The 27,159-nt window shown below is 38.8% G+C and overlaps 1 protein-coding gene across 1 annotated transcript in view; it reads left to right on the forward strand.

Moving 5' to 3' along the window:
• The window catches only part of LOC110461458 (ryanodine receptor 2-like), a 188,043-nt gene that overhangs the window by 79,886 nt on the left and 80,998 nt on the right, over nt 1–27,159 (forward strand). The window contains exons 27-51 of the mRNA XM_021514914.1: nt 255–346; nt 2,632–2,713; nt 3,010–3,130; nt 3,295–3,391; nt 3,592–3,728; nt 4,056–4,120; nt 4,260–4,364; nt 4,732–4,851; nt 5,191–5,366; nt 6,315–6,473; nt 9,265–10,099; nt 10,255–10,438; nt 11,445–11,531; nt 11,711–11,976; nt 12,144–12,265; nt 12,524–12,779; nt 13,024–13,173; nt 14,530–14,639; nt 14,843–14,895; nt 15,372–15,470; nt 16,654–16,752; nt 17,443–17,728; nt 20,323–20,447; nt 20,906–21,054; nt 21,453–21,672. Of these exons, the coding sequence (XP_021370589.1) occupies nt 255–346; nt 2,632–2,713; nt 3,010–3,130; nt 3,295–3,391; nt 3,592–3,728; nt 4,056–4,120; nt 4,260–4,364; nt 4,732–4,851; nt 5,191–5,366; nt 6,315–6,473; nt 9,265–10,099; nt 10,255–10,438; nt 11,445–11,531; nt 11,711–11,976; nt 12,144–12,265; nt 12,524–12,779; nt 13,024–13,173; nt 14,530–14,639; nt 14,843–14,895; nt 15,372–15,470; nt 16,654–16,752; nt 17,443–17,728; nt 20,323–20,447; nt 20,906–21,054; nt 21,453–21,672 (4,195 nt within the window). The remainder of the gene's footprint in view (nt 1–254; nt 347–2,631; nt 2,714–3,009; nt 3,131–3,294; nt 3,392–3,591; nt 3,729–4,055; nt 4,121–4,259; nt 4,365–4,731; nt 4,852–5,190; nt 5,367–6,314; nt 6,474–9,264; nt 10,100–10,254; nt 10,439–11,444; nt 11,532–11,710; nt 11,977–12,143; nt 12,266–12,523; nt 12,780–13,023; nt 13,174–14,529; nt 14,640–14,842; nt 14,896–15,371; nt 15,471–16,653; nt 16,753–17,442; nt 17,729–20,322; nt 20,448–20,905; nt 21,055–21,452; nt 21,673–27,159) is intronic.

Raw genomic sequence — 27,159 nt, forward strand, 5'->3', positions numbered from 1 at the left:
GTAGGAAGGAATTATGTGTTAATAGTTTTAGCAAGGAAATATTTGAATTAATTTGAATCTATAAATTCTTCCATTTTAACTGCAAAACTGGCAGACCCCAAAATACCTGTCAATATGATTAACTCGCAATATGACGACACTTACTTTAACAGGTGCATTTGGATTGTGAACCAATGTTACAGGTCCACAACTAAAGTGAAAAGATATATGTTTATGTAAATATTTCGCATCTTTTAATTTAATGACATATCCAGGGAGACAGCCAATCAGACGGTGCGTACGTTGCTGGCCTATATGTACAGTTTAGAGCCGCCGACCAGCGAGACAGGAGAGACTGGTATGACAGGTTTGTGTTGTAGCTTATGCTTCTACTTATACCCACAATACTACAGTCATGTCTGCTATTTATCTGCTTTTTCTGTGATGAGAAATGCTTTATCCACAATTATTACATTATTGAGGTATAAAAAAGGAGAGTTGACCTTGTTCGGTACATTATATCCGTGAATATAGACATTCTTTTGAAGCTTTATTCATGTTATGGTATTTGGTCTGTTCGCACTTCTGTCTTATGAAAATAGATGATATTCAATAGCAAATAAATAAATACATTTCAGAAAAGAAAAAAAATCCCAAATACTTTCATTCTTGAAATTTTGAGTAAGCTCCATTCTGTATTCTCCTGAAGCTTTGATAACACATTGGCAATTTTAGAGAACAATGTTTTGCCGTCCAATTTTCCTTCTACAATTTGCTGAATTAGTTCCAGAATAAGAAGAGTTGTAAGATGAGGAAACGTTCACCTGGTATATTATTGGACAAACAAATGTTGTAAAAATAAAGGATCTGTTTAGAAATTACTGCATTAAAACAGAATGTTGTAGATATGATCTCTTCAAACCGAAGTACAGGTCAGTGAGGAAAAAGTATCGTAATCAGATGTAGTGTGGATTTTCATACAAATAATACACCTAATGGCTGCATTGCTCGCTCCAGACATTGCTCGCTCCAGACATCGCTCGCTCCAGACATCGCCTGCCCCAGACATTGCTCGCTCCAGACATTGCTCCCTCCAGACATTGCTCGCTCCAGAAAATGCTCGCCCCAGACATTGCTCACTCCAGACATTGCTCGCCCCAGACATTGCTCGCTCCAGACATCGCTCGCTCCAGACATTGCTCACTCAAGACATCGCTCGCCCCAGACATTGCTCACTCAAGACATCGCTCGCCCCAGACATTGCTCACTCAAAACATCGCTCGCCCCAGACATTGCTCACTCAAGACATCGCTTGCCCCAGACATTGCTCACTCAAGACATCGCTCGCCCCAGACATTGCTCACTCAAGACATAGCTCGCCCCAGACATTGCTCACTCAAGACATAGCTCACCCCAGACATTGCTCGCTCCAGACATTGCTCGCTCTAGACATTGCTCGCCCCAGACATCGCGCACCGCCTATATTTACGAATGTTTATCCAATGCACACCTATATATTGTCTGCGAGATCATTAGCGATGCACCTTTGCTGATTTCAACATTAAATAACTACATCAGTTACTCATCTGATCATGTACACAATTATATAGAGCACTGCCCTAATCCTGTCTAGAAGGTTGCACACAGAGTGAAAACTGTAAACCCTGCCTTAGTGTGCATGCTGTACATAGTAAACAGTACCAGTCATATCTAAACAGTTTAATGTCATCATCCATTACCGCCTCATCAGCGTTGTAAACATGGAATTGTTTACATGATCAGCATGTCCAGATTGTCAAGAAAAACACTGCCAGCATCTTCATACCCATGTAAGTTCATGGGGCTGATGACTTGTTACAAGTGTTATTTATAACTAACTATAATTCTACAAACTAAGTTACAGACATCTGCCTTGCAAGAATTTCAAATGGGGTACTCTTCATACTTATGGTATCATTATATATATATATATATAATATAAAAATAATAAAACCAAGTCTCAACAGGCCACACTAAAATTTTACGCTAAATTGTCCACCAATCTCGTGTACTTCGTGACGTCACGTTACTATTGTAGTGTGATGACATGTAATTGTGACGTCACGACGTTGTTCTTTNTTGGACTTTGGTTTGTGTATTACAAGCTTGTACATGTATAGAGATTTTTGCTTGCTTTTATGCTGCTCATAGGAAGTAAATTATATAATCACTTGGCCAGTCATGGACAAGGCAAAGGTAGGTCCACTTTGATTGGCTGACATCAGTTATAAATACTTCCATCATTGGATTTGTTAGTGGTCATATAGAAAACTAATATATGATTGACCTCAATTAGTAGAAATTATTTCATAAAACTCTATACTTCGGTTGTCATTTTCTGTTTGAATTAACTATTGCACTATTGTTAGTATCAGTGGTCATGACAACAGGGATAGCATTCAGATTCAGCTTGACTCTGTGCTGAATCACTGTAAATCAGCATCTGAACATACACTAAGTGATATACCTTAACATCTGTCCTTCAGTCTTTTTTTATCAAGCTAATTTTTCTAATAGAATATTTTGGAAGCAACTGTATCGGGTGAAACGAAAAAAAATGTTGTTTCCTAGCAGACATGCTGTATGTTATTATTTGTGGTTTTTGTTGGACAGCTCTTAGCCAGGACACTCCCAGCAAGCTGACCACAAGGACATATCGTGGGGAGCTGACTTACACTGTCATATCAGGCAAATGGTGTGTTACTTATATATATATATATAATTAGTTACGTTATACTAGACTTAATTTGATATCAAAAGATCTCTTCCCTTGTTGATACACTTACGGACTTTCAAAAATTGTATAATGAGCTTTGCTTTGAAATCTAATAAGATTTTCTTTCAAATTGTTAATGATAAGAAAACTTACAAAAGATTGGGTTCTTAATGAAAACTATTATAGCTCATTGATGAAAGAAAAATTAAATAGCTTTAATATATTTTGATATATATGTGGAAAACATAAAAGCTTGGATTCTGTTCTTTGTACAGGTACTATGAGTTTGAAGTGATAACCCCGGGCTTTATGAAGTGTGGATGGGCCAAAGCTTCATCCGACCCCAGCACAGAAATCGGAGTAGATTGCATGTCATATGCATTTGATGGATTTTCTGTAAGATTTTATTATTCTATTCATTAATTATTTCACGGCCTCAAAATTCTCTGTGTGTCCCGATTGTAAATATCTGATGTTTTGTGAATATATGTAGGTATTTAGTTCTGAGATGTTAAAAGTTGTATGATTTAGTTGTACAAGGAATGTTTCTGCTGTCACAGGGCTATAAATGGTACCAGGGAGCAGAGCAGTACGGCAAGAACTGGGCACACGGTGATGTGATTGGCTGTATGTTGGACCTACAGGATAAGACCATCAGTGAGTACTACTGACCGTTCTTGGTGTTAAAATCTTTGTTATGTATGATCTAATATAAACGTTCAAGGTCATGTTAAAATCATTGCTATGTATCATTCAAGGTCATGTATTAGTAGTGAAAAAAGAAATATTTGAAGATTGAAGTGAGTGATGCTATCTACTAGAACCCCCTGACTGTATATAACCTGTCATCTTTGCAGCATTCTCTCTGAACGGAGAATTGATGATGGATTCTCTGGGTCAGGAGATCGCCTTTAGAGGTATTGATTGTGACGAGGGATACATCCCTGCTTTCACACTAGGCTGTCATCAAAAGGCTAAACTCAACTTTGGACAGGTAATAATGCATGAAATCAGTGAGATTTCATGCACACAATAGGCCGTTGATTAGTAACAGAATAAATATCTGGTTACTTATTTTTACTATTTNCTGCCCATGTCCATCTCATCAAACATCAAACACTGAAACTAGTTTCACATGGTGACATTTTCTAGTTTTAAATGGTTTTGATATAAAGAGAGAGCTTGTTTTAATTTATTGGTATAGCCACAGACAGATAAAGGAGGATTGTCCTGCCTGGGTGTTGTTAACTTGCTGTTGATTCTCCCTCTCTTTGTCTGTGATACCTTTGTGATGTTTACATAAAATGTTTTATACTTTCAGGATGTCAACACGTTGAAGTACTTCACCTGCTGTGGTCTACAGGAGGGCTATGAGCCATTCTGTGTGTATGTATACCTCTTGTTCTCTTCTTAGCTACAGATGTTTAATCACTAATTCAGTTTTAAAGACACTTTTTGTAAATATTGTTAAAACTTCACTGAAAATTTTGTTTGTTTTTAAATGTTTTTCTTTACATGTTGCCAGGAACATGACAAGAAGAATGACTCTTTGGTATGGAAAAGAACAGCCTCTGTTTGAGGCTGTCACTCCCTCTCATCCAAGTGTACAGGTCCAGCGAATTCCAGGCGGGTAGGTATTACATGGTCAGAGGTTAGATGTTACAGGGTCAGCAATACAGGGTGAAAGGTTAGGTGTTTTAGGGTCAGAGGTTAGATATTACAGGATCAAAGTTTAGGTGCTACAGGGTCAGAGGTTATATGTAACAGGGTCAGAAGTTAGGGGAGTTACACGGTCAAAGGTTAGGTTTAAAGGGTCAAGGTTAGGAGGTTATAACAGGTCAGCATTATGGGCTCAGAGTAAGGTTAAACAAACAAGCTTATTCAGAACCTAAACATATATTTCTGAAAAATAGTTTTTCCTAATGAATTAATATTCTTAATATTATCAGATAGTATTCATATTTAGTATGTATGAAGTTGACTGATCTTGTTTACAGAGCCAACGTCACACCATGTCTGAAGGTGATGTCTAAGACGTTTGGTGGTTTGGAGAAGGTACACCTGGAGTATCTACGGCTTAGTTTGCCTGTTAAATGTCATGACCAGTTTGTCCCGAGGTAGGTCATCAGAGGAAGGTCAAAGTGAGGAAGAGTATCAATGTAGCCAACATATTTATTCATTCACCATTATCAAAGGTTTGGTATAAAGGTATATAACCAAGGTCGTCGGAGGAATGGCCAAGGTCATTATATCTACGTTCACCAGAGGAAAAAAGTTATTTTATCCAAGATCTTCAGATAATCTTTCAACTTTAAAGAAACTTCTGATATAATTTTCGATACTTAATGTAACTATGCAGTGTTATTATAAATATGTGTACTTCTAAATTTACCGTAGTCATTTTCTTGCTGTAATAAAGACACAGATGTTCTATTATAATACTCTGACCCTTACAGGGACCGTTCCAGTGGCTACCCGACCTCCTACGAGAGGAGGATGAACCTGGAGAACATCCGCCACCATGAGATGGACATCGAGGAGGAACATCACCACGACTACTACCCAGGCGAGGAGTCAAGTGATGCTAACATCAGCGAGGGCTCCCTGGAACGACGCAGCAGGCTTATAGCAGGTAATTAGGGCTAGGGCGTTCAGACAGGTATTGTATCATAGGGCGTTCAGACAGGTATTGTATCATAGGAACTGGAACTAGTCTAACGCTGTTTGAAATATTTAACACTGTTTATGTCTGAAGATTAGAATATCCTCATCCGTTCTGAGGTTTCAGAAAAGATTCCAATTTTAAAAGTCCTGTTACGTTTAAAGTTTGATGTAAATTTTCGTAGTTTATGAAGTTGTTGCCATACTATGATGTAAACTTCCCTACTATAAAAGTTATTGAGATAAGATGTTGATTTCTCTACTGTTTGAGTCCATTATGTAATTCTACTTTTTAGTCATTGATATGACTGACATAACTTTGATTTAAGTAATACATGAACATGTATAAACAAATTTAGTAGATTACAAGATTTCATGATGAAGTTGTTTTGAATTTGATGATGATTGTAATTTTGCGGGAGTGATTATTAACGTATGTTGTTAGTTGGCATGGACTCAGAACTACTGACCGGATTGTGGCTTATAGGCTAGTGGCTTTATCAGTAATAATACATAGGCTTATACAGCATCTGTACTCTATAGGTACATTAACATCTCAGTCAACTTAACAACTAGGCTCCAGTTGATCAGGGCTGGCCAGGTCCTATTTTTACAACTGAAGACAGTTTCACAATGTTGCACGATACTATATCATAACCGTATATGTAGACATATTGTTTTTCTTTGAAATAGTAATGTTTTACAAAGACTAGATGTATTTTCTAATACTGTTATTTAAAAAAAAAATCATTTGGTTAAAACGGATGAATTATTTAGATTGGTAAATTGATTCTGTATGGCCAAGCGATTGGAAAACTTGCACTAATTGTTTGACCTGATACGGGATGAAAAGACAACGTCTTACCAATGGGACTTGCTGGCACACAGAGGCTGCATGCTCAGTTTTATCTTCACACAGAGGGTAAGCAGAGGGTTGGGGATATTAGTCCCACCAGCAGTGGCGGGATGGACCTCCCGGGGTCAGCAATGGTCAACGGCAATGCTGGGGATACCACACCTATGGAGGAGAAATCCCTCAGTCAAACTGGGGACTCTAAGTCACTGACTACAACCTCTCGTAAGTCCCAGTTACCCCTCCCAGTCATTGTGGCATCAAAGTTACCATTCCCTTTGGTGATTGTTATCTATCCCAGTAATCCTAAGACCCAACATTTCTTAGCCATATGAGTGAAAGATGGTCCCCCTGGAGACAAGCCTTCATATTTTTAGTGAAGAGTTATTTCCCTTAATCCGTCTTAAAATTAGTTATTTTTATTATTTTGCATTTAACCTTCCGGTTCATTTCCTGTCTGATGTATTCCAGATTTGTTCCATTTGCCTTGTTGCATTTTGTTTCTGTGTTTTATAACTTTTCTATATTAGTTGCTTGTGTTGATGGTATATGTCAAGTCAAAAAGGGCTCTAAAAGGGATATAGGAGTTTGTCTTTAAAAGACTTCTCTCCTAGTACAGTTGAAGGGATTGTGACTCAACGTGGTTTGTCATGGAGCATCCACGACCAAGGGAATGCATTTTTTTTACACATGAAGACAAGTAAGAGGATCACTTAGACATGGAGGGCAAGGGCTCAGAATGGGAAATAAGGGTTAATATATGAAGGGGCCAATGAATTTCATGGTTTTATATTTGACGGGAATAAACTAAATGATTATCTTATGTCCAGATATTTTATTGGATTGATTCAAAACCCAAAGTGGGCTTCTTGTCCTCTGATTGGTTGAGACATTTCTGAGTATTCTCAGTTCTACCAGATCAATTCCCACCTAACATTGTTGAAGGTTCCTATCAATGCTCTACCAAGCGTCATGGTTTTAATTCATGGATCAAGAAGAAATTTGAAATGGTCACCAAGTTATTGGAAACATTTCACATTCTTGTCTAGTTCTACAGATACAGGTTTAATCGGCATCGTGTGTTGTCTTCTATCAAGTTTGAAATATATTAACATACTAAGTATGATTTCGTCTAACAAACAATATGATTGTATAATCCCCACCTCTCTCTTTATCTACAGTTTACCAGTCCCACCTAACCCTGAATTGTAGACCTAATCGTACAAGCTAGAAAAGCCTAGTACAGAAACTCTACACTAACGAAAGAGTGCTGACATTTAATGCTATACTAATTAGCACTAACAGAAACAATAACACTGGTTATGTCTGAGGTAGATAATGTCACTGTAAGACTGAGGTAGATAATGTCACTATAAATATGTGGTAGATCAAGTATTGATTCGATGCTTATGGTTTCACCAGACGAGGATGATGATGACTATACTCCGAGAGGGATGCTGAATGGTGGTCCGGACATCAGGCTGCGAAAGAGTAAGAAAGGATAAGGAATTAATTTTGTCCTCAACTTTTGATGTTGTAATGTAGTCGGGTTTTATAGGTTATACGTATACCTAGTAAACCTTAACCGCTAATTCTTACCTCTTATAACTCGTACACAAGGATGTTTGAATTTTTGTAATTATATATATATGCATGTATTGGTTGGTTGAAGCATAATTTGAATTACTCTTGTGTGTATAAATCTCTGGTTAGATGGAGTATCTACCTATTGTAGAATAGCACATATATTTGTTAAGGAAATATCTGGTTAGATGGAGCATCTACCTATTGGAGAATAGCACATATATTTGTTAAGGAAATCTCTGATGACCTAGTTGTCATATCTATTGTAAAAAGTACATATACTGTATGTGTTTAGTTGAAATTCTCAATTAGTTAGACATTCTATCTGATGTAAATACTACTACTCGTGTCAACTAGAAATCTCTGTGTATCATCTGTTGTATACTACTTACATTACTTAACGTCACCAATATCCCATAAACTGTTTCCAGAAAAGGAAATCCAAGACTCGATCTACTTCCAGAAATAAAAAAGCTTTTTCCTTTATTGTATTGAAATACTGTGTTGTGCTTAAATAATGACATAGACAACTGTAGTCCTGTGCTGTGTTGGGATTAAATAATGACATCGACAACGGTAGTCCTGTGTTGTGTTGTGATTAAATAATGACATAGACAACGGTAGTCCTGTGTTGTGAACTTGTCGTACATTGTATTGTACTGTAGCCGGAACATTCTCTGAAGGAACACAAGATACGCTTGAAACTTGTGATCTTTTAATGAAGTTTTATCTCCTCTCATTGTCATTATCATCATTTTAGAGGTTAAAGAAAAAGGAAGCTCTATACAGTTTAAATCAAATAGGATTAATGCTAACCTCCATAAGCATGGTGAATTGTTGAGCATGAAGCTATTTCAAAGTTTTCCGTGTGACACTCCTGAAGGTGTGTGTTCTACATTGTATGAGAAAATTTGGATTGGCCAGCATTGTATGAGAAAATTTGGATTGGCCAGCATTGTATGAGAAAATTTAGATTGGCCAGCATTGTATGAGAAAATTTGGATTGGCCAGCATTGTATGAGAAAATTTAGATTGGCCAGCATTGTATGAGAAAATTTGGATTGGCCAGCATTGTATGAGAAAATTTAGATTGGCCAGCATTGTATGAGAAAATTTGGATTGGCCAGCATTGTATGGGTTACGTTGACTTGGTTAACGTATTGTATTGTAACAGCATTGTATTGGTTAACGTTGAGAATCTGTATTGAAGAGATCAATGAAGTTTGTAAACATAGCCATATGTCCACAAACTAATATGTACAAATCTATTCTTCAAAGGTAAGTGGTGAATTGATCGGACTTATTATAATTTTCAAATGATGTTAATGAAAAATAACACCTGTTATTAAGATATTAATGTATTCTATGTTTAAAGGATATCCGGTAGAAAACGTATAAAGAATGAGCTAAGTGAACCAATTATACTTTACAGCTTTACAGAGAGGATATGATGACGACATGCGCACAGGTAACCGTCGCAAAAACTTCGCCAAACCAGACGGTCGAGGGCGCTCATTGGACGAAGCTCATCCTGATGATAGGGCCTCCACTGGACTCAAAACAGCCATCAGTGAGTCACAACTTAATGGTGACCAGAGTGGTGGTCTGCTAGTCCCAGATGAAAAGAAGTCATCATCCAAATTGTCTCTGCTTGGTGACAAGCTCATAGACACTGCCAAACAGCTTAGTGAAAAGAAAGCCAAAAAATCTAAGTCACCATTTGGAGCGTTCTTAAAGAAAGCTCGTGATATTTCCCCACAGGGCTCCAAACGTACACGTAGTGTGGAGTACGGCAGCCTTGACAGGAAACAGATGCCTGGATATCAAATGCAGAAGGATAAGAAACCAAGTCCTCAGCCGCGAACACAAACCCTGCCACCATCGAAGACAATAGACTCCATGACAACAGATGGGGAAACGCCCACATCTCAGGGACCAGTCATCAACATTGAGGCACCCAGAGGGATCATTCCTTACGAGTTCCAAGACGCCTTGGGCAAACGACACATGTTTGGACGTGACTTTACAGGAAGTGAGGGCTCTGACCCAGATAACTCGGAAGGTGACCTTCAGGAACTGATGGCTATTGCTGACTCCATTGATGAGTACAACTTCTCTGTGAGGATATTCCCTGGCCAGGATCCTGCCCAGGTGTTTGTTGGATGGGTTACTCCTGGCTTTCACTTCAATGAGAAAAACTTTGAGATGAAGAAGACCCGCCATGTTGTCCTGTCTGTCCTTGATAACAACTATGCCATTAAACAGAGGTAAAGGAATGAAAATAATCAAATATAATGTAGGCGAAAAGTATTTAATCAGAACCATTTTGTTATCTTTTCTATATGAAATCATAACAATAGATATATAAACCTGTTATATGCAAGAACCCTGTTTTTAAAAAGAATTTGATTATTTTCTTTAGTGTGAGCCGAAAAAATACGTACATGGTATCTGCTGGTGACCTCCAGCAGAGATATGGAGGGACCAATCAGGAGATGTCTTCTAAACGATCCTCCCCGGGCCTTGTTATCGGCTGCTACATCGACATATCGACTGGTGTCCTTAGCTTCTCCGTCAACGGAAAAGAGGTGGCCAACAAATACCAGGTAGGAACAGCTCCTTGTAAAGGATAGAAAGGATATTTGTTATGTAGGGGCCTCCTTGTAAAGGGTAGACAGGATATTTGTTATGTAGGGGCCTCCTTGTAAAGGGTAGACAGGATATTTGTTATGTAGGGGCCTCCTTGTAAAGGGTAGACAGGATATTTGTTATGTAGGGGCCTCCTTGTAAAGGGTAGACAGGATATTTGTTATGTAGGGGCCTCCTTGTAAAGGGTAGACAGGATATTTGTTATGTAGGGGCCTCCTTGTAAAGGGTAGACAGGATATTTGTTATGTAGGGGCCTCCTTGTAAAGGGTAGACAGGATATTTGTTATGTAGGGGCCTCCTTGTGAAGGGTAGACAAGATATTTGTTATGTAGGCGCCTCCTTGTGAAGGGTAGACAAGATATTTGTTATGTAGGCGCCTCCTTGTGAAGGGTAGACAAGATATTTGTTATGTAGGCGCCTCCTTGTGAAGGGTAGACAAGATATTTGTTATGTAGGCGCCTCCTTGTGAAGGGTAGACAAGATATTTGTTATGTAGGCGCCTCCTTGTGAAGGGTAGACAAGATATTTGTTATGTAGGCGCCTCCTTGTGAAGGGTAGACAAGATATTTGTTATGTAGGCGCCTCCTTGTGAAGGGTAGACAAGATATTTGTTATGTAGGCGCCTCCTTGTGAAAGGTCATCTACATATTACTGTATATGTACTGATTTTAGCACAGTCAAACATTATCAGATATCTGAAGATTTGGCACACCCTCAAAATATGCAATAGAGAAGAACATACATGAACTTCAATAGTGCTTTATAGATTTAGCACAATATTCAAACCATGAAAGAAATAAGACTACCTCTTAAATATTTACGTTTACAGTAGCTCAAGAGGTGAGTATGATTTACTGATAGTCCAATAGGAGTTGTATGTATAGGTTGAATGGGAGTCTTCTACTTTCTGTTCAAGGAACTAGATTAAATTGAGAGAATGAAAGAGTATATATTATATTACAGGTGGAGCCTGGCACCAAGCTGTTCCCAGCTGTGATCTGTGAGCCCACCATCAAGGAGATGCTCCAGTTTGAGCTTGGGCACACAAAAGTGAGTATAATTACAAGTTACATTTGGGCATATGTTTTCACAAATTTTACACAAAAAAAATGATTTCCAAATCAAATTTCAGGAAAACAACACAAACTTGTACATTTTTTAAAAATCTCACAATGATGTGTTTAAGTTCAATGCCTGAAAATAATAAATGATTTGTCACTCTTCCCCAGCAAACCCTGCCCCTATCAGCAGCTGTGTTCCGTGGCAGTAAACAAGTGGTGCCGGCCTGCCCGTCACGCCTTGACATCCAGGTACTGCGACCCAGCAGCTGGGCACGCGTCCCTCAGGCATTGCTCGACGTCCACACGCTACGGATGTCCACTCGTGGCTACAGCATGCTGTGTAGTAACCCAGAGAGCATGATGTCTCTGTATGTACCTGAGGAGGACCGCAGTCTGGACATACTGGAACTGATAGAGCACAAGACTCTGCTCGAGTAAGTCTTGATAGTTACAACCTCTCTCAACAGGTCACTATGGAAACCGGTATTGTAACTGGCATCTCATTTAAAAAACTGGGGGGGTTTCAGACAAAAAATGTTGATTTATGTTGTATTTGGTTTTGACATGGTTCATTTTATAATTGTTGTCATCTTATTCACAGTTTTCATGCCAAAACACTGGATCTGTACAACAGTGTGTGTTCCCATGGTAACCACAGGGTAGCCAATGTCCTCCAGCAACACATCAACGAAAAACAGTTAATGTACTGTATACAGAGTGAGAGTAAGTACTCGGAGTAAAAAGGTAATGTGCTGTGTATAGTGTGATATCACCACAGAACCAAGTGCCAACTTTCAGTCCATTCTCACCATGTGGGAAATCTGTTCTAGACATGAATGATCTAGACACAAGGTCATATTACCTATATACGTATCCAGCCACAGTTACACCATAACCTATATGATTAATTTTCCTCTATGAAATTATTGTGAATTAACATTATAACATTTATGTTGTTTACAAAATGATTTGTTTTCTTAGGCTTATCCGGTCCCCTAAGGAATGGCTACCATAACTTGCTAATCGCCATGCACTTGGAATCACACGCTCAGGCAAGACTGAGGACGACCAATGAGTTCATCATCCCACTGTCCCCACAAAGTCCAAAGTTGACTCTGTACCGAGCTGTCAGTACAGATACGCAGTTACACCAGACCAAACATACCATCCCAAATATGGATAACAGCAGGTCCATCAGACCTCAACTGGCCATTTCGGAAAAGGACATTGAAGCAAGGTCAGACTCAGGGAAATCCTTTATATCATGTGAAATTGATGAAGATTAATGTAACAGGGGCCATTATATTGTAATACCTCCATTAAGTAGTCAAACCCCTGAGCTACAGATTACTGAGCCACTGCTCGACTGATTGACCTAAAGAGAAATTATTTAGAGATAATAACGAGCAACTAGGTAGTACACTAATGTAGAATTGAAAGCATGACAACAGTTTCATGTTGTTTACTGTATTATTTTGTAGAACGAAGGGTGGAGGCAAGGATTGCACCGCACCTTTCTTCCCCATGGAGAAACTGAAGTTCTTTGTGATGAAAGCAGTCAAGGAAGCTGTACAAAATGGTGGTGCTCATGTCAGGGATCCTATTGGTGGCAGTAATGCCAATCTCTTTGTGTAAGTACCAATCCCTCATCTCAAAGTAATACAGTTGTGGGAATTATGCACAACGTTACACAATGTGTGCACACACCGCACAGAGTGTGCACGATGGATGCACGATGTGCAAACGATTGAAACCTGGATGTTTATTGCTTGCGCACATTTGTGCGGACAATGGACAAACGTTGTGCGATGACAATCGTGGTTGGTGTAAATTGAGAAATGGCTTAACAATAAATACGGCCTCTTGATAAAACATATATGCTTGATTTTTAAGTATATTTCTATATTCTAGCTACATATATCAGCTGGTCTTTCTATCTATATTTTCTTAATTTTGAAATTGTGTTTTTGGTGTTTTTTAGGGGACCCAAATAGACACATGTAATATAGCACATACACATATTGACACAGTCACGTATACAGGTAAACATTGCCACTTTGTATCTGTACTTGGACAGTAGTTTTCCACACCCGGGGCACTTATATAACTCGCCAAGGTGTGAAAATCCAGGTGAAAGGGTGCTATAGACCAAAGCGAATGCAAATAACAAATACTAAATGTCAATTTGTGCTTTAATAACGGTCATACTGTATCACATATCAACACTCTTTGTAAGGCACGGGTCAGGTAAAATGCCTGTCAATCATAAAAATGTTTATTTACCTGTTCTGTTACCTGGAAGTTAAACCCATTCTTGATAGTCTTAACGGTTACTGTAATGCTGTGTAACACGCATTGTAAAATTAAACATAATCCTATTTAATTTGATGAGCGATATATACAGTGTTCCTTATTCCATACGAGGGCACCTGATTTTTTTCATTCTGTAATATTGATCAACCAATTCTACCAAATCGCACATTTGTGCAGAGAGAAGCGCAAAACGGGGCGAGCGATTGTGAAATCGCACTGTTGTCGCACCATGTGTGGACGATGTCCAGACAGTGTGTACACGATGTTTGCACAATGTGCACACGCTATTTTTGGTGCGTTGTGCGGTCCCACAACTGTACAATATGACCCCAGGATCACAAGGCAGTCTAATTGGGTTATCTTGGAATGGCTTTCTTTGAGTCACCTGTGTTTAATATAGTGTATAATTATCACTGATGCCCAGACCCTCAGTTTTTCCAAGAACTATACCAGACTGGAACAACCTCCCACCAGACCTGGTCTCATCGGAAACTTTGAAAACCTTTAAAAGTCGTGTCTCCTCTCTACACAATTAGCTCTGTTCTCACTCTCTTTCCCGGTACATACATACAACCCAAACATCAACATGATCTTCAATATGATGAAGTAGGTCGATTATTAGGTAGAAGGTAGAAGTAGAAGATATAAACTCATATGTTGTCTTTTTGTTACAGTCCACTGCTGAAGGTCATTGACCGTCTGCTTGTAATGGGTTCCCTCAAGGATGACGATCTCCTGGAGCTCCTACAGCTGGTCAATCCAATAGCCTTCCCAGATATCCATCGTAGGTTTATCATGCTGGATTTTCACGTGAAATAAGCATTTCGTGGAAAAAAATCAGACATAACAAAATCAGAAATTTTATCTAATTGACAGTTTTTATCAGCTTTTTATTTTCTTGATTGCATGTCTAATCAAAATCAACATGGTTCTTTTGTAATGAAGATGTCAATGTCATTGTGATGTTTGGTTTAATTTTTATCACAGCTGAAACTCCAGGATTACTTGAAATGAAACTGGACGAGCCTGTGAAATTAGAGGTAAGAGTAACATTGGATTATGGGTAATAAGAGGTAAGAATAACATTGGATTATGGGTAATTAGAGGTGAGTAACATTGGATTATGGATAATTAGAGGTAAGAGTAACATTGGATTATGGGTAATTAGAGGTAAGAGTAACATTGGATTATGGGTAATTAGGGGTAAGAGTAACATTGGATTATGGGTAATAAGAGGTAAGAGTAACATTGGATTATGGGTAGTTAGGGGTAAGAGTAACATTGGATTATGGATAATTAGAGGTGAGAGTAACATTGGATTATGGGTAATAAGAGGTAATATAAGAGTAACATTGGATTATAGGTAGTTATAGATGTAAGAGTAGAAATAGTATTTTCTGGGTGTTCGAAGTACGAAGGAAAGTTTTAAGTAAGATAAATAATTAAATTTATAAAACAATGATTTCTCTCACAATGTTCTTCTGTAATTTTACCTATTATGTTTGTGTTGCTACAGATGTGTAGGATCCTCCAGCACCTGTGTAACCTTCAGCTGAGACACAGAGTGGAGTCCATCATCTCCTTCTCAGACCAGTTTGTAGGGGACTGTCAAAACGTTAGTATGACCAAATCAAATCACAGCAGCAGCTTTTATGGCAATTTTATTCTAATCTCCATATACTGAATTTTGGTCAGTGGTTTAAAGGCCCGGTCACACAGCCTTTCGCGTCTGTATCGCGGGTAAAATTTCGCGATTTTTTTTTGCCCGCGGTTGCCCGTGGTGGAAAATGTGCAAAATTGGCTTACCCGCGGTTTACCCGTGGTATGCCCGCGGAACAGACGCCGGCGACTGTTCCGCGTCCTTATCGCGGGTGAAGCGCGGCGGTACCGCGGCCTACCACGGGTATAATAAAGCAGCCGAACCGGGCTGTAGAAATCATAACCGCTCAAGACACTTGGTTCTGATGCTGCTGGAGCAGCAAGACGAGGTCATTACGGTGACGGGGATCCATGTTCACCCCTTGACGTCTGGAGCACAACTGACGAATGCTCGGCAAATCGCGCTTTTTATATACCTAAAATCAGACGTTGTACGGACGCGATTAGGCCGTGGACAATCGTATTTGGGACGTGTACAAGACGCAATTGAACGTGATTAGGCCGGTATTGGGGCGCGCTGTTTACGCGGAGAAAGGCGTTTGTCCGTGTTTACACGCGGTACACACGCTAATGCACGTGATAACAACGCGGTACAGACGCGGAACAAACGTGCTATGACCGTGCTCCACCCGCGATTACCCGCTAAAATTTCGCGTCCTACCGCGTGTAACCACGTCTTAACCGCGGCCGTAGCACGTCCTAGCACGTTCGTTCCGCGTCTGTACCGCGTCTTTACCGCGTGTGTACCACGTGTACCGCCCCCGATTACCCGCGGTCTAAATTTTTGGGCAGCCCAAAACTTTTTCGCGCGGCCAACCGCGTGTGAATTTCTTACCGCGTGTAACGACGGGTAAAGTACGGCTGTATCGCGTCTTTATCGCGACCTCAAAACGTCCAACAGCGTCTGCTTCACGGGCAGAAATTTTTGGCCGTGATTCGGCCGCGATACGCCCGTGGAGGGCTGTGTGACCGGGCCTTAAAGAAAAAAAAAGTGAAATTGCAATTTAAATACTTGAATTAAATTGAGTTGTTATTGGTTGACTTATAAAAATGTAGCTGAGATCTCTTTAGCGTTGGCTTTCTATGTAGAAGTGATAGTTATGTTAGACTAATGAAAACTACTGCCTGGTATTGTACAGGATCAGCTGAGGCGATACCAGGAAATCAAACAGTCCAATCTGTCATCTGCTGTAACAGCCAGGATCACCAAAGAGTTCCGATGTCCACCTCATGAACAGGTAGGAACAAGAAAATTAGAATGCTCCCAGAAAATGTCACTAATACTGGAATAAAGATAAAGGTGCATTCATTACACATTGCTTACTGGATGTTATGTGCTTTACTTGTCGGTATAAATATAGTAATATACAAATATATACATGTAGTGTTAAACCTGTCTAATAAGGTCACATAAGTGACCTTGACCTTGGGCTTATTGAATCAGTTGTGGTACAAGACAAACTCTCTAGCCATCCTACACATTTAATAAATTTAAAAATTTGATTGAGTTATCTTCAGAAATTTAAAAGTTATGGCCCAGAGAATTTATTTGACCATTGACTTCAATGTGACTTTGACCTTGAGTTTACAGATCCAATTGTGGTTTGCGATACACCTCCTTGCCATCCTACATTTATCCTCAACATTTCATTGAGCTATCTTGAAAGATACAGAAGTTTAGCCTTAAACAAAACAAAAAATATATTCCCCAATTTGTTTCCTAGACAGCATACATAGTTGTCAATTATGCTGACCACAGGCTGTGCGTTGATATCACATAATAAATCTTAATTACCTGTAGGTTTTATGGTTGTATTGTTTGAAGCAGAAACATGGATAAACCAGGGTCTGTATTCTATAAACATCTGAAGCTTGTACGTGTAGCTCTTAATATATCTTTGTCTTTACTGGGTGTTTGACTCCATTAGATGAGGAACTTGCTGGCCTTCAAGACTGAGGAAGATGCTGACCCTAACATGCCTTGTCCGTGCCGAGAAGACCTGAAGGACAGACTGGTGACTTTCCATGAAAACCTGCTCAATCACTGCGCCATGCCTACCAAGCCAGAGGACAATGAGGGTGGGGAGATGTCACCAGAGGAACAGGTGGCACAACCATCTTCTACTGTGGGAGAGAAACTCCTTAAGTTGGTATGGAAGTCAAAGGAGGAGGAGCAGAAGCCAGAAGTATCCCAGCCGACGGATGGTAAGATAGGTAATGCATGTGTGTTTTCACAGCGATTTTGTGTACTCATCGCACGCCTTAGGCATAGTGGTAGTCAGCTGGCCAGCAGCAAGCTAGCTTTGTGATTAGAGAGCCAACTCTGCACCTGCTTTGATGAATTATCAACACTGCTGTCTTGATCATTCAAAGGCTTGGACTCTATACCCAACTTCAATCAAAGGCTTGGATCACCTGGAGCTTCACTTATGCACCTGCACTGGTATTTCACATTGGCTTTTTCTCAAAGAAATAGTGTCACTTTCAAAAGCTAGATGCAAATTTTCACTGATACCAAGTAAAGATTTCAATAATATGTCTTTCTCTATTTTCATATTTCTTATCTAGAAAACTATATTTTTGCACCTTATAGAAAAGCACCCTAAAAATTGAGTCTGAACTGTCTTAATTATCAAAATGTGAATTTCTTTTTCATATCACATTTCAACATTAGCATGTGTTAAAAAATTTAATCTGCAATAGAAAAATTAAACAGTTTATTTTAGTAGATATTTTACACTTTGTTCTGGATTGACGTATACAATGGTGCTTAACTTTCCAAAAAAAGCTCCGACCTCTTTATTTAAGTCTTACCTGTGTAGACCAAACAGAATTTCCCTAAGCTTTGCTGCAGGTGTACACAAAATATCTCAATGGAAATTAGTACAATCTACAAATTTCTTCTGTTCTTGGTGAGCTCTTTCTTAATATGTCGTTAGTAGCATTTTCTAGATGATGAAACAGAGATCATTACTGCAGAGTTGAACCATGTAAAACTAACCAAACTAGAATACATAGAATTGATAGTGCTTAGTGAGCTATGATAGTATAGACCAGAGTTATGCTGAATTGGCTAGTATAGACTGGAGCTATGCTGTGTGGAATAGTATAGACTGAAGCCATGCTGTGTGGGATAGTATAGACTAAGGCTATGCTGTGTGGGATAGTATATCCTGAGGCTATGCTGTGTGGGAGAGTATATACTGGGGCTATGCTGTGTGGGATAGTATATCCTGAGGCTATGCTGTGTGGGAGAGTATATACTGGGGCTATGCTGTGTGGGATAGTATAGAATGGAGCTATGCTGTGTGGGATAGTATATACTGAGGCTATGCTGTGTGGGATAGTATAGACTGAAGCTATGCAGTGTGGGATAGTATATACTCGAGCTATGCTGTGTGGGATAGTATAGACTGAAGCTATGCTGTGTGGGATAGTATATACTGAGGCTATGCTGTGTGGGATAGTATATACTGGGGCTATGCTGTGTGGGATAGTATAGACTGAAGTTAAGAAGTGTGGGATAGTATATACTGAGGCTATGCAGTGTGGGATAGTATAGACTGGAGCTATGCAGTATGGGATGGTATAGACTGAAGCTATGCAGTGTGGGATGGTATAGACTGAAGCTATGCAGTATGGGATGGTATAGACTGAGTCTATGCAGTGTGGGATAGTATATACTGAGGCTATGCAGTGTGGGATAGTATATCCTGAGGCTATGCTGTGTGGGATAGTATATACTGGGGCTATGCTGTGTGGGTTAGTATAGACTGAAGTTAAGAAGTGTGGGATAGTATATACTGAGGCTATACAGTGTGGGATAGTATAGACTGGAGCTATGCTGTGTGGGATAGTATATACTGAGGCTATGCAGTGTGGGATAGTATATCCTGAGGCTATGCTGTGTGGGATAGTATATACTGAGGCTATGCTGTGTGGGCTAGTATATACTGGGGCTATGCTGTGTGGGATAGTATAGACTGAGGCTATGCAGTGTGGGATAGTATAGACTAAGGCTATGCTGTGTGGGATAGTATAGACTGAAGTTAAGAAGTATGGGATAGTAAAGACTGAGGCTATGCAGTATGGGATAGTATAGACTGAAGCTATGAAGTGTGGGAGGGTATAGACTGAAGCTATGCAGTGTGGTATAATATAGACTGAAGCTATGCAGTGTGGGATGGTATAGACTGAGGCTATGCAGTGTGGGATGGTATAGACTGAGGCTATGCAGTGTGGGATAATATAGACTGAAGCTATGCAGTGTGGGATAGTATAGACTGAAGTTATGCAGTGTGGGATGGTATAGACTGAAGCTACATTTATGTATGCAGTGTGGGATAGTATAGACTGAAGTTATGCAGTGTGGTATAGTATAGACCGAAGCTATGCAGTGTGGATTGCATGAATAGGAAGATGTTTGTTGAAAAGGGCAATCATCTGAAAATTGGAGAAGACAGTAGAGAGTTGATTAACATTACATGTTTTAGCTATAACTGGTGAATAGTTTAGATATTGTTGTGAAGTTGTTGTGTTATCTCTATTTTATCTAGCTGCTTAGCAATGCCTGTTTTGTTTGCAAAGAAGCGTATCTAACACGGTTTTGTCTAGTTTCCTTAAAATGTACCTATTCTTTATATTTCATATTATTTCTAATTACAGCTTCATTCAATTCTTTTCTATGTTAATGATCAATTTTAGAGAATGAAAACATAATTATAAGTATGTTATTCACATCAGCCAAACACTATTTAACATTTAAAGCTGTATACAATATGACACATGATTTGATTGGTCAATTACAGACAGTCTTCAGAAGTTGATACAGACTACCATGATCTCGTGGGCGGAGGAATCGTTCATGACAAACCAGGACCTGGTCAGAGAAATGTTCGGTCTACTACATCGCCAGTATGATGGTATTGGAGAGGTACGTATCTGGTATCACACATTTGGATGATAAACAAAGAGGTAGATTTTAAGTTTTACATTAAATGAAAGGGTAGAAGTAACAATCAGTCTGGTGGTCTGGAATTCACTGTTTTTACTTGCTTAATCCATTTTCATTCAAACATAAAAAATATTTTTTAGTCACAAATGGCCACTATCAATGTGAACTCAACTCCAAGGTCAATTCATGGAAACAAAACGGTTAATAATGTAGATTCTAAAGATTTGTCAGTTTGAAACACAATAAGACATTTACAGATGTAGTAAATATATATCTCTAAAACACAGAACACTATTACCGGATTTGTTTTGAAATCCCTGAGATCGAGTGAGGAACTAATCAAAACTCACCTCAAACTGTTTTTAAGTTTTAACTTTATCTTTCGATGGACCTTAAGTCGGGCCTATGTTCAATAATATGATGTATTCTGGTTATAGTTGAGGACAGCCATGGAGAAAGCGTATGTAATCAGCAGTGGGAGTAAGGACGACATCGACCAGTTACTGCACTCCCTGGGAAACATCCGTGCCCTTCTTTTGGTGCAGGCTGGCCCTGACGAGGAAGAGCTTATGAAGAACAGCCTTAAGTGAGTCTGTCTGGGTAGTCATAGTATAACCATACAGTTAATAAGCTGTGTGTTTATGTGAGGAGGTATTGTATTTCTACACTCATAGAAACATGAGTCCAACTTTTAAATAAAATTGGGTCCAAATGACTTCAATTGTCGATGGACTATAACACCACACAATAAGTATAATGCTTACCAAAATTTTATCCAATTATACCAATTTACAACTAGCAAGGGAGCCTCTAGATCACGTCGAGTGAACTAGGCAATAGGGGAGTACCGGAAATCTTGTCCAGTACACCATACAATAGGGAAGAGAACGTCTAAACCTTATCTGATGTAGTAGACTACATTAAGGAGATATTCTACAACTACAAGGATCTAAGTTTTATAACTGTAATTGACTGTTCGCACAGGGACCTGATGGACAACAAAGTGTTTTTCCAGCACCCTGATCTGATGCGAGCCCTCTGTGTCCACGAGACAGTTATGCAGTTGATGGTGAACACGCTCAACAAGGCCCAACAGCAGCAGCAGTCTGCCACTAGTGGTGTGGCAGAACTGACCACAACCCAGGGGCGCCGGTCATCCTTCATTCCAGCAGGCACTATGGACAGTCTGGCTGAACATACAAAGGTTAGTGAGTTTGGAAAGGAAGATTTTTCACATGTGTCGGAAGATATATAGATAAAAAGGATAACTGCAACTTTTTATGTCTCTTTTATCATGATAACTTTTTTGTGTTTTACTTCACTCTAACACTCATCCATGACATGATCTAGTAGTTATCATGCCAGCTTGACTATCTGTCCACTATTCTCAAATATATGTTCAGCTCAACCATACACAAGAAACATGTTAGAACTTTTAGAAAGTATAATTGTCAGAAAAGAATGTAGCTGTTGACGAGGTCTTTATATTTATTTGATGAATGTGTCCAATGCACTGTCTACAGTGTAATTTCACAGCAGTACTTTCTGTTTGGTTTTCACCATATAAGTACTCTGTGAGTACAACCAGACAGTTAACCTACCTGGTAATGTTACAAACTCAGCAGTATGGAAACACTTATGTTAACACTGCTCCGTCTCCTCACCATCATCAATGGCAGCTGTGGTATAGTCTTTACCTGGGTAGTACAAAACTGATAGTTTTTCTGTGAAGGGATAAAAATGTCTGTTGTGAATGGTTGGGTTGATGAATGGATATAAGCAAACTGATATAAGCATTGTGTGTTCCATCAAGTTATGTTTGCATTTTGTTAACCAAGAAATTGTAGAACTTTGTGTGGTCTGCATTCATTCTGCTTTAACTAAGTCAAAGATGGCTTTTTGCTTGCTATTGACCAAACTTTGGTACCACAACATTTTCATATTATAACTAACATTACTGAGCTTGTCAAACCTAGGTATGGCTCATGTATGATACACCAGACAGTATTGAGTGTCAACCTCCTACAGACATAGGTATATGTATGATATACCAGACAGTATTGAGTGTCAACTTCCTACAGACATAGGTATATGTGTTATACACCAGACAGTATTGAGTGTCAACTTCCTACAGCCATAGGTATATGTATGATACCCCAGACAGTATTGAGTGTCAACTTCCTACAGATTGAGTGTCAACCTCCTACAGACATAGGTATATGTATGATATCCCAGACAGTATTGAGTGTCAACTTCCTACAGATATAAGTATATGTATGATACACCAGACAGTATTGAGTGTCAACCTCCTACAAACATAGGTATATGTATGATACACCAGACAGTATTGAGTGTCAACCTCCTACAGACATAGGTATATGGATGATATACCAGACAGTATTGAGTGTCAACTTCCTACAGTCATAGGTATATGTAGGATACACCAGACAGTATTGAGTGTCAACTTCCTACAAACATAGGTATATGTATGATACACAAGACAGTATTGAGTGTCAACTTCCTACAGACATAGATATATGTATGATACACCAGACAGTATTGAGTGTCAACGTCCTACAGACATAGGTATATGTATGATACACCAGACAGAATTGAGTGTCAACTTCCTACAGACATAGGAATATGTATGATACACCAGACAGTATTGAGTGTCAACCTCCTACAGACATAGGTATATGGATGATATACCAGACAGTATTGAGTGTCAACTTCCTACAGATTGAGTGTCAACCTCCTACAGACATAGGTATATGTATGATACACCAGACAGCATTGAGTGTCAACTTCCTACAGACATAGGTATAGGTATGATCCACCAGACAGTATTGAGTGTCAACTTCCTACAGACATAGATATATGTATGATACACCAGACAGTATTGAGTGTCAACCTCCTACAAACATAGGTATATGTATGATACACCAGACAGTATTGAGTGTCAACCTCCTACAGACATAGGTATATGTATGATATCCCAGACAGTATTGAGTGTCAACTTCCTACAGATATAAGTATATGTATGATACACCAGACAGTACTGAGTGTCAACTTCCTACAGACATAGATATATGTATGATACACCAGACAGTATTGAGTGTCAACCTCCTACAGACATAGGTATATGGATGATATACCAGACAGTATTGAGTGTCAACTTCCTACAGACAGAGGGATATGTATGATACACCAGACAGTATTGAGTGTCAACGTCCTACAGACATAGGTATATGTATGATACACCAGACAGAATTGAGTGTCAACTTCCTACAGACATAGGAATATGTATGATACACCAGACAGTATTGAGTGTCAACGTCCTACAGACATAGGTATATGTATGATACACCAGACATTATTGAGTGTCAACTTCCTACAGACATAGGTATAGGTACCAGACAGTATTGAGTGTCAACCTCCTACAGACATAGGTATATGTATGATACACCAGACATTATTGAGTGTCAACTTCCTACAGACATAGGTATAGGTATGATACACCAGACAGTATTGAGTGTCAACTTTCTACAAACATAGGTATATGTATGATACACCAGACAGTATTGAGTGTCAACGTCCTACAGACATAGGTATATGTATGATACACCAGACAGTATTGAGTGTCAACCTCCTACAGACATAGGTATATGTATGATACACCAGACATTATTGAGTGTCAACTTCCTACAGACATAGGTATATGTATTATACACCAGACAGTATTGAGTGTCAACTTCCTACAGATTGAGTGTCAACCTCCTACAGACATAGGTATATGTATGATACACCAGACATTATTGAGTGTCAACTTCCTACAGACATAGGTATATGTCTGATACACCAGACAGTATTGAGTGTCAACTTCCTACAAACATAGGTATATGTATGATACACAAGACAGTATTGAGTGTCAACTTCCTACAGACATAAGTATATGTATGATACACAAGACAGTATTGAGTGTCAACTTCCTACAGACATAGCTATATGTATGATACACCAGACAGTATTGAGTGTCAACGTCCTACAGACATAAGTATATGTATGATACACCAGACAGTATTGAGTGTCAACTTCCTACAAACTAATGTTCCCTTTAATTTGTTTAGGAATTCCACATCTCTGTAGGTGATTTATGTTTGTAATATAAGCAGGGGAAATCCACATCTCTGTAGGTGTTTTAAGTTTGTAATATAAGCAGGGAAAATCCACATCTTTGTAGGTGATTTAAGTTTGTAATATAAACAGGAGAAAGCCACATCTCTGTAGGTGATTTCAGTTTGTAATATAAACGGGAGAAATCCACATCTCTGTAGGTGATTTCAGTTTGTAATATAAGCAGGAGAAATCCACATCTCTGTAGGTGATTTAAGTTTGTAATATAAGCAGGGAAAATCCACATCACTGTAGGTGATTTAGGTTTGTAATATAAACAGGAGAAATCCACATCTCTGCGAGTGATTTAAGTTTGTAATATAAGCAGGGGAAATCCACATCTCTGTAGGCGATTTAAGTTTGTAATATAAACAGGAGAAATCCAAATCTCTGTAGGTGATTTAAGTTTGTAATATAAACAGGAGAAATCCACATCTCTATAGGTGATTTGAGTTTGTAATATAAACAGGAGAAATCCACATCTCTGTAGGTGATTTAAGTTTGTAATATAAACAGGAGAAATCCACATCTCTGTAGGTGATTTAAGTTTGTAATATAAACAGGAGAAATCCACATCTCTAAAGGTGATTTCAGTTTTTAATATAAGCAGGAGAAATCCACATCTCTGTAGGTGATTTAAGTTTGTAATATAAACAGGAGAAATCCACATCTCTAAAGGTGATTTGAGTTTGTAATAGAAACAGGAGAAATCCACATCTCTGTAGATGATTTAAGTTTGTAATATAAACAGGAGAAAACCTTACCTTTTTTCTTTTTTAGCTGTTAGGTTGATGCATGCCTTCTCTTTACTAATTTTATCGATCTAAAAACACTTTTTACAATTGAAGCTACTTCTTATATTCATGCACATTTCAAAGTTTGGTGCACATGGAAGTTAACTTTGGTGTGTTTTATAGATACCCATCAATGTTATAAATATTAACAATACTAATATATGTGTTGGGAAGTACAAAAATCCCTGTATGAAATGTAAATTTTGTATGGAGCTGGCTTTGAATGACAACAAAACTGAGGGCTTAGGTAGGTTGTAGAGATTTGTGTGCAGGTGGTGTTTGAGACGTCAGGCACATGCATGAGTCTTACCGTTTTTCTCACACACATGCAGTCTATGCAGGAAATGAAGAAGAAATTCTGGGTAAGTGATAACCTGTCATCCACATGCTCCAAGACACTAGACTTTATCTCTTAGAAAAGTAGTTTAACTACCTGTCAAAACCAAACCCTGTGTAAACAGGAAACCTGTCAAATCTAAGCAATGTGTTAACAGCTGGAAACCTGTCTAATCTGAACAATGTTTAACCAGGAAACTTGTCTAATTCAAGCAATATGTACACAGGAAACCTGGATAATCTAAACCATGTGTAAATAGGAAACCTGTCTAATCTGAACCATGTGTAAACAGGAAACCAGTGTTATCCAAACAATGTGTAAATTGGGAAACCTGTCTAAACAATCGAAATGTTGTTACAAAAACTATTGGAACCTGTCATATTGTTTTTTATTTATAGAATATTTTACCAGTGTCAGAAAATGTTGGAAGGTCAAAAGTTACAACCATTAGAAAACAGACATAAATTTAAAAAGACTGAAATAAATTCTAGATATATTGGAGCGGAGTGTGGATGAGAGGTGGTAAAGTAGAGTTGAATGTGCACACCCCAGCCATCGCCATGCTCCTATTGTTAGCTGACCTGTGGAAGTGTCTAACCTTGACCTTTGTTATATATTCCCATGGCAACCAACACTTCTGTCATGCTATTGTACCAGTATTGTTTGTGGACATTCCAACAAAAATATCATATAGCACCTTTAGCTCATGACATAAAATTGTTGTATGAAATGATAGGTAATTAGGAGATATACTGTATTGGTGATGAAGTACCTGTTATACTGTAGTGGTTGGCATGGTGTCGCCCTTGTTGCCTTACACCTTTCCTCACACATTGTATAGTATGCACGGTGGCGCTTGTTCTTGTCTGGACATTTGATTTTGTAATTTTTCTTTTTATCTTTTCTTAAAGGTAGATGTGACATGTAGTGGTGCAGCTCAATTATACTCTACCCATATATACACCCTGTACACAACCCTAATATACACCCTGTACACAACCCTTATATACACCCTGTACACAACCCATATATACACCCTGTACACAACCCTTATATACACCCTGTATACAACCCTTATATACACCCTGTATACAACCCTTATATACACCCTGTATACAACCCTTATATACACCCTGTATACAACCCATATATACACCCTGTACACAACCCTTATAATTATACTCTACCCATATATACACCCTGTATACAACCCTTATATACACCCTGTATACAACCCATATATACACCCTGTACACAACCCTTATAATTATACTCTACCCATATATACACCCTGTATACAACCCTTATATACACCCTGTATACAACCCATATATACACCCTGTACACAACCCTTATAATTATACTCTACCCATATATACACCCTGTA

This window comes from Mizuhopecten yessoensis, unplaced genomic scaffold (assembly GCF_002113885.1).
Source record: "Mizuhopecten yessoensis strain PY_sf001 unplaced genomic scaffold, ASM211388v2 scaffold10621, whole genome shotgun sequence".
Taxonomy (NCBI): Eukaryota; Metazoa; Mollusca; class Bivalvia; order Pectinida; family Pectinidae; genus Mizuhopecten; species Mizuhopecten yessoensis.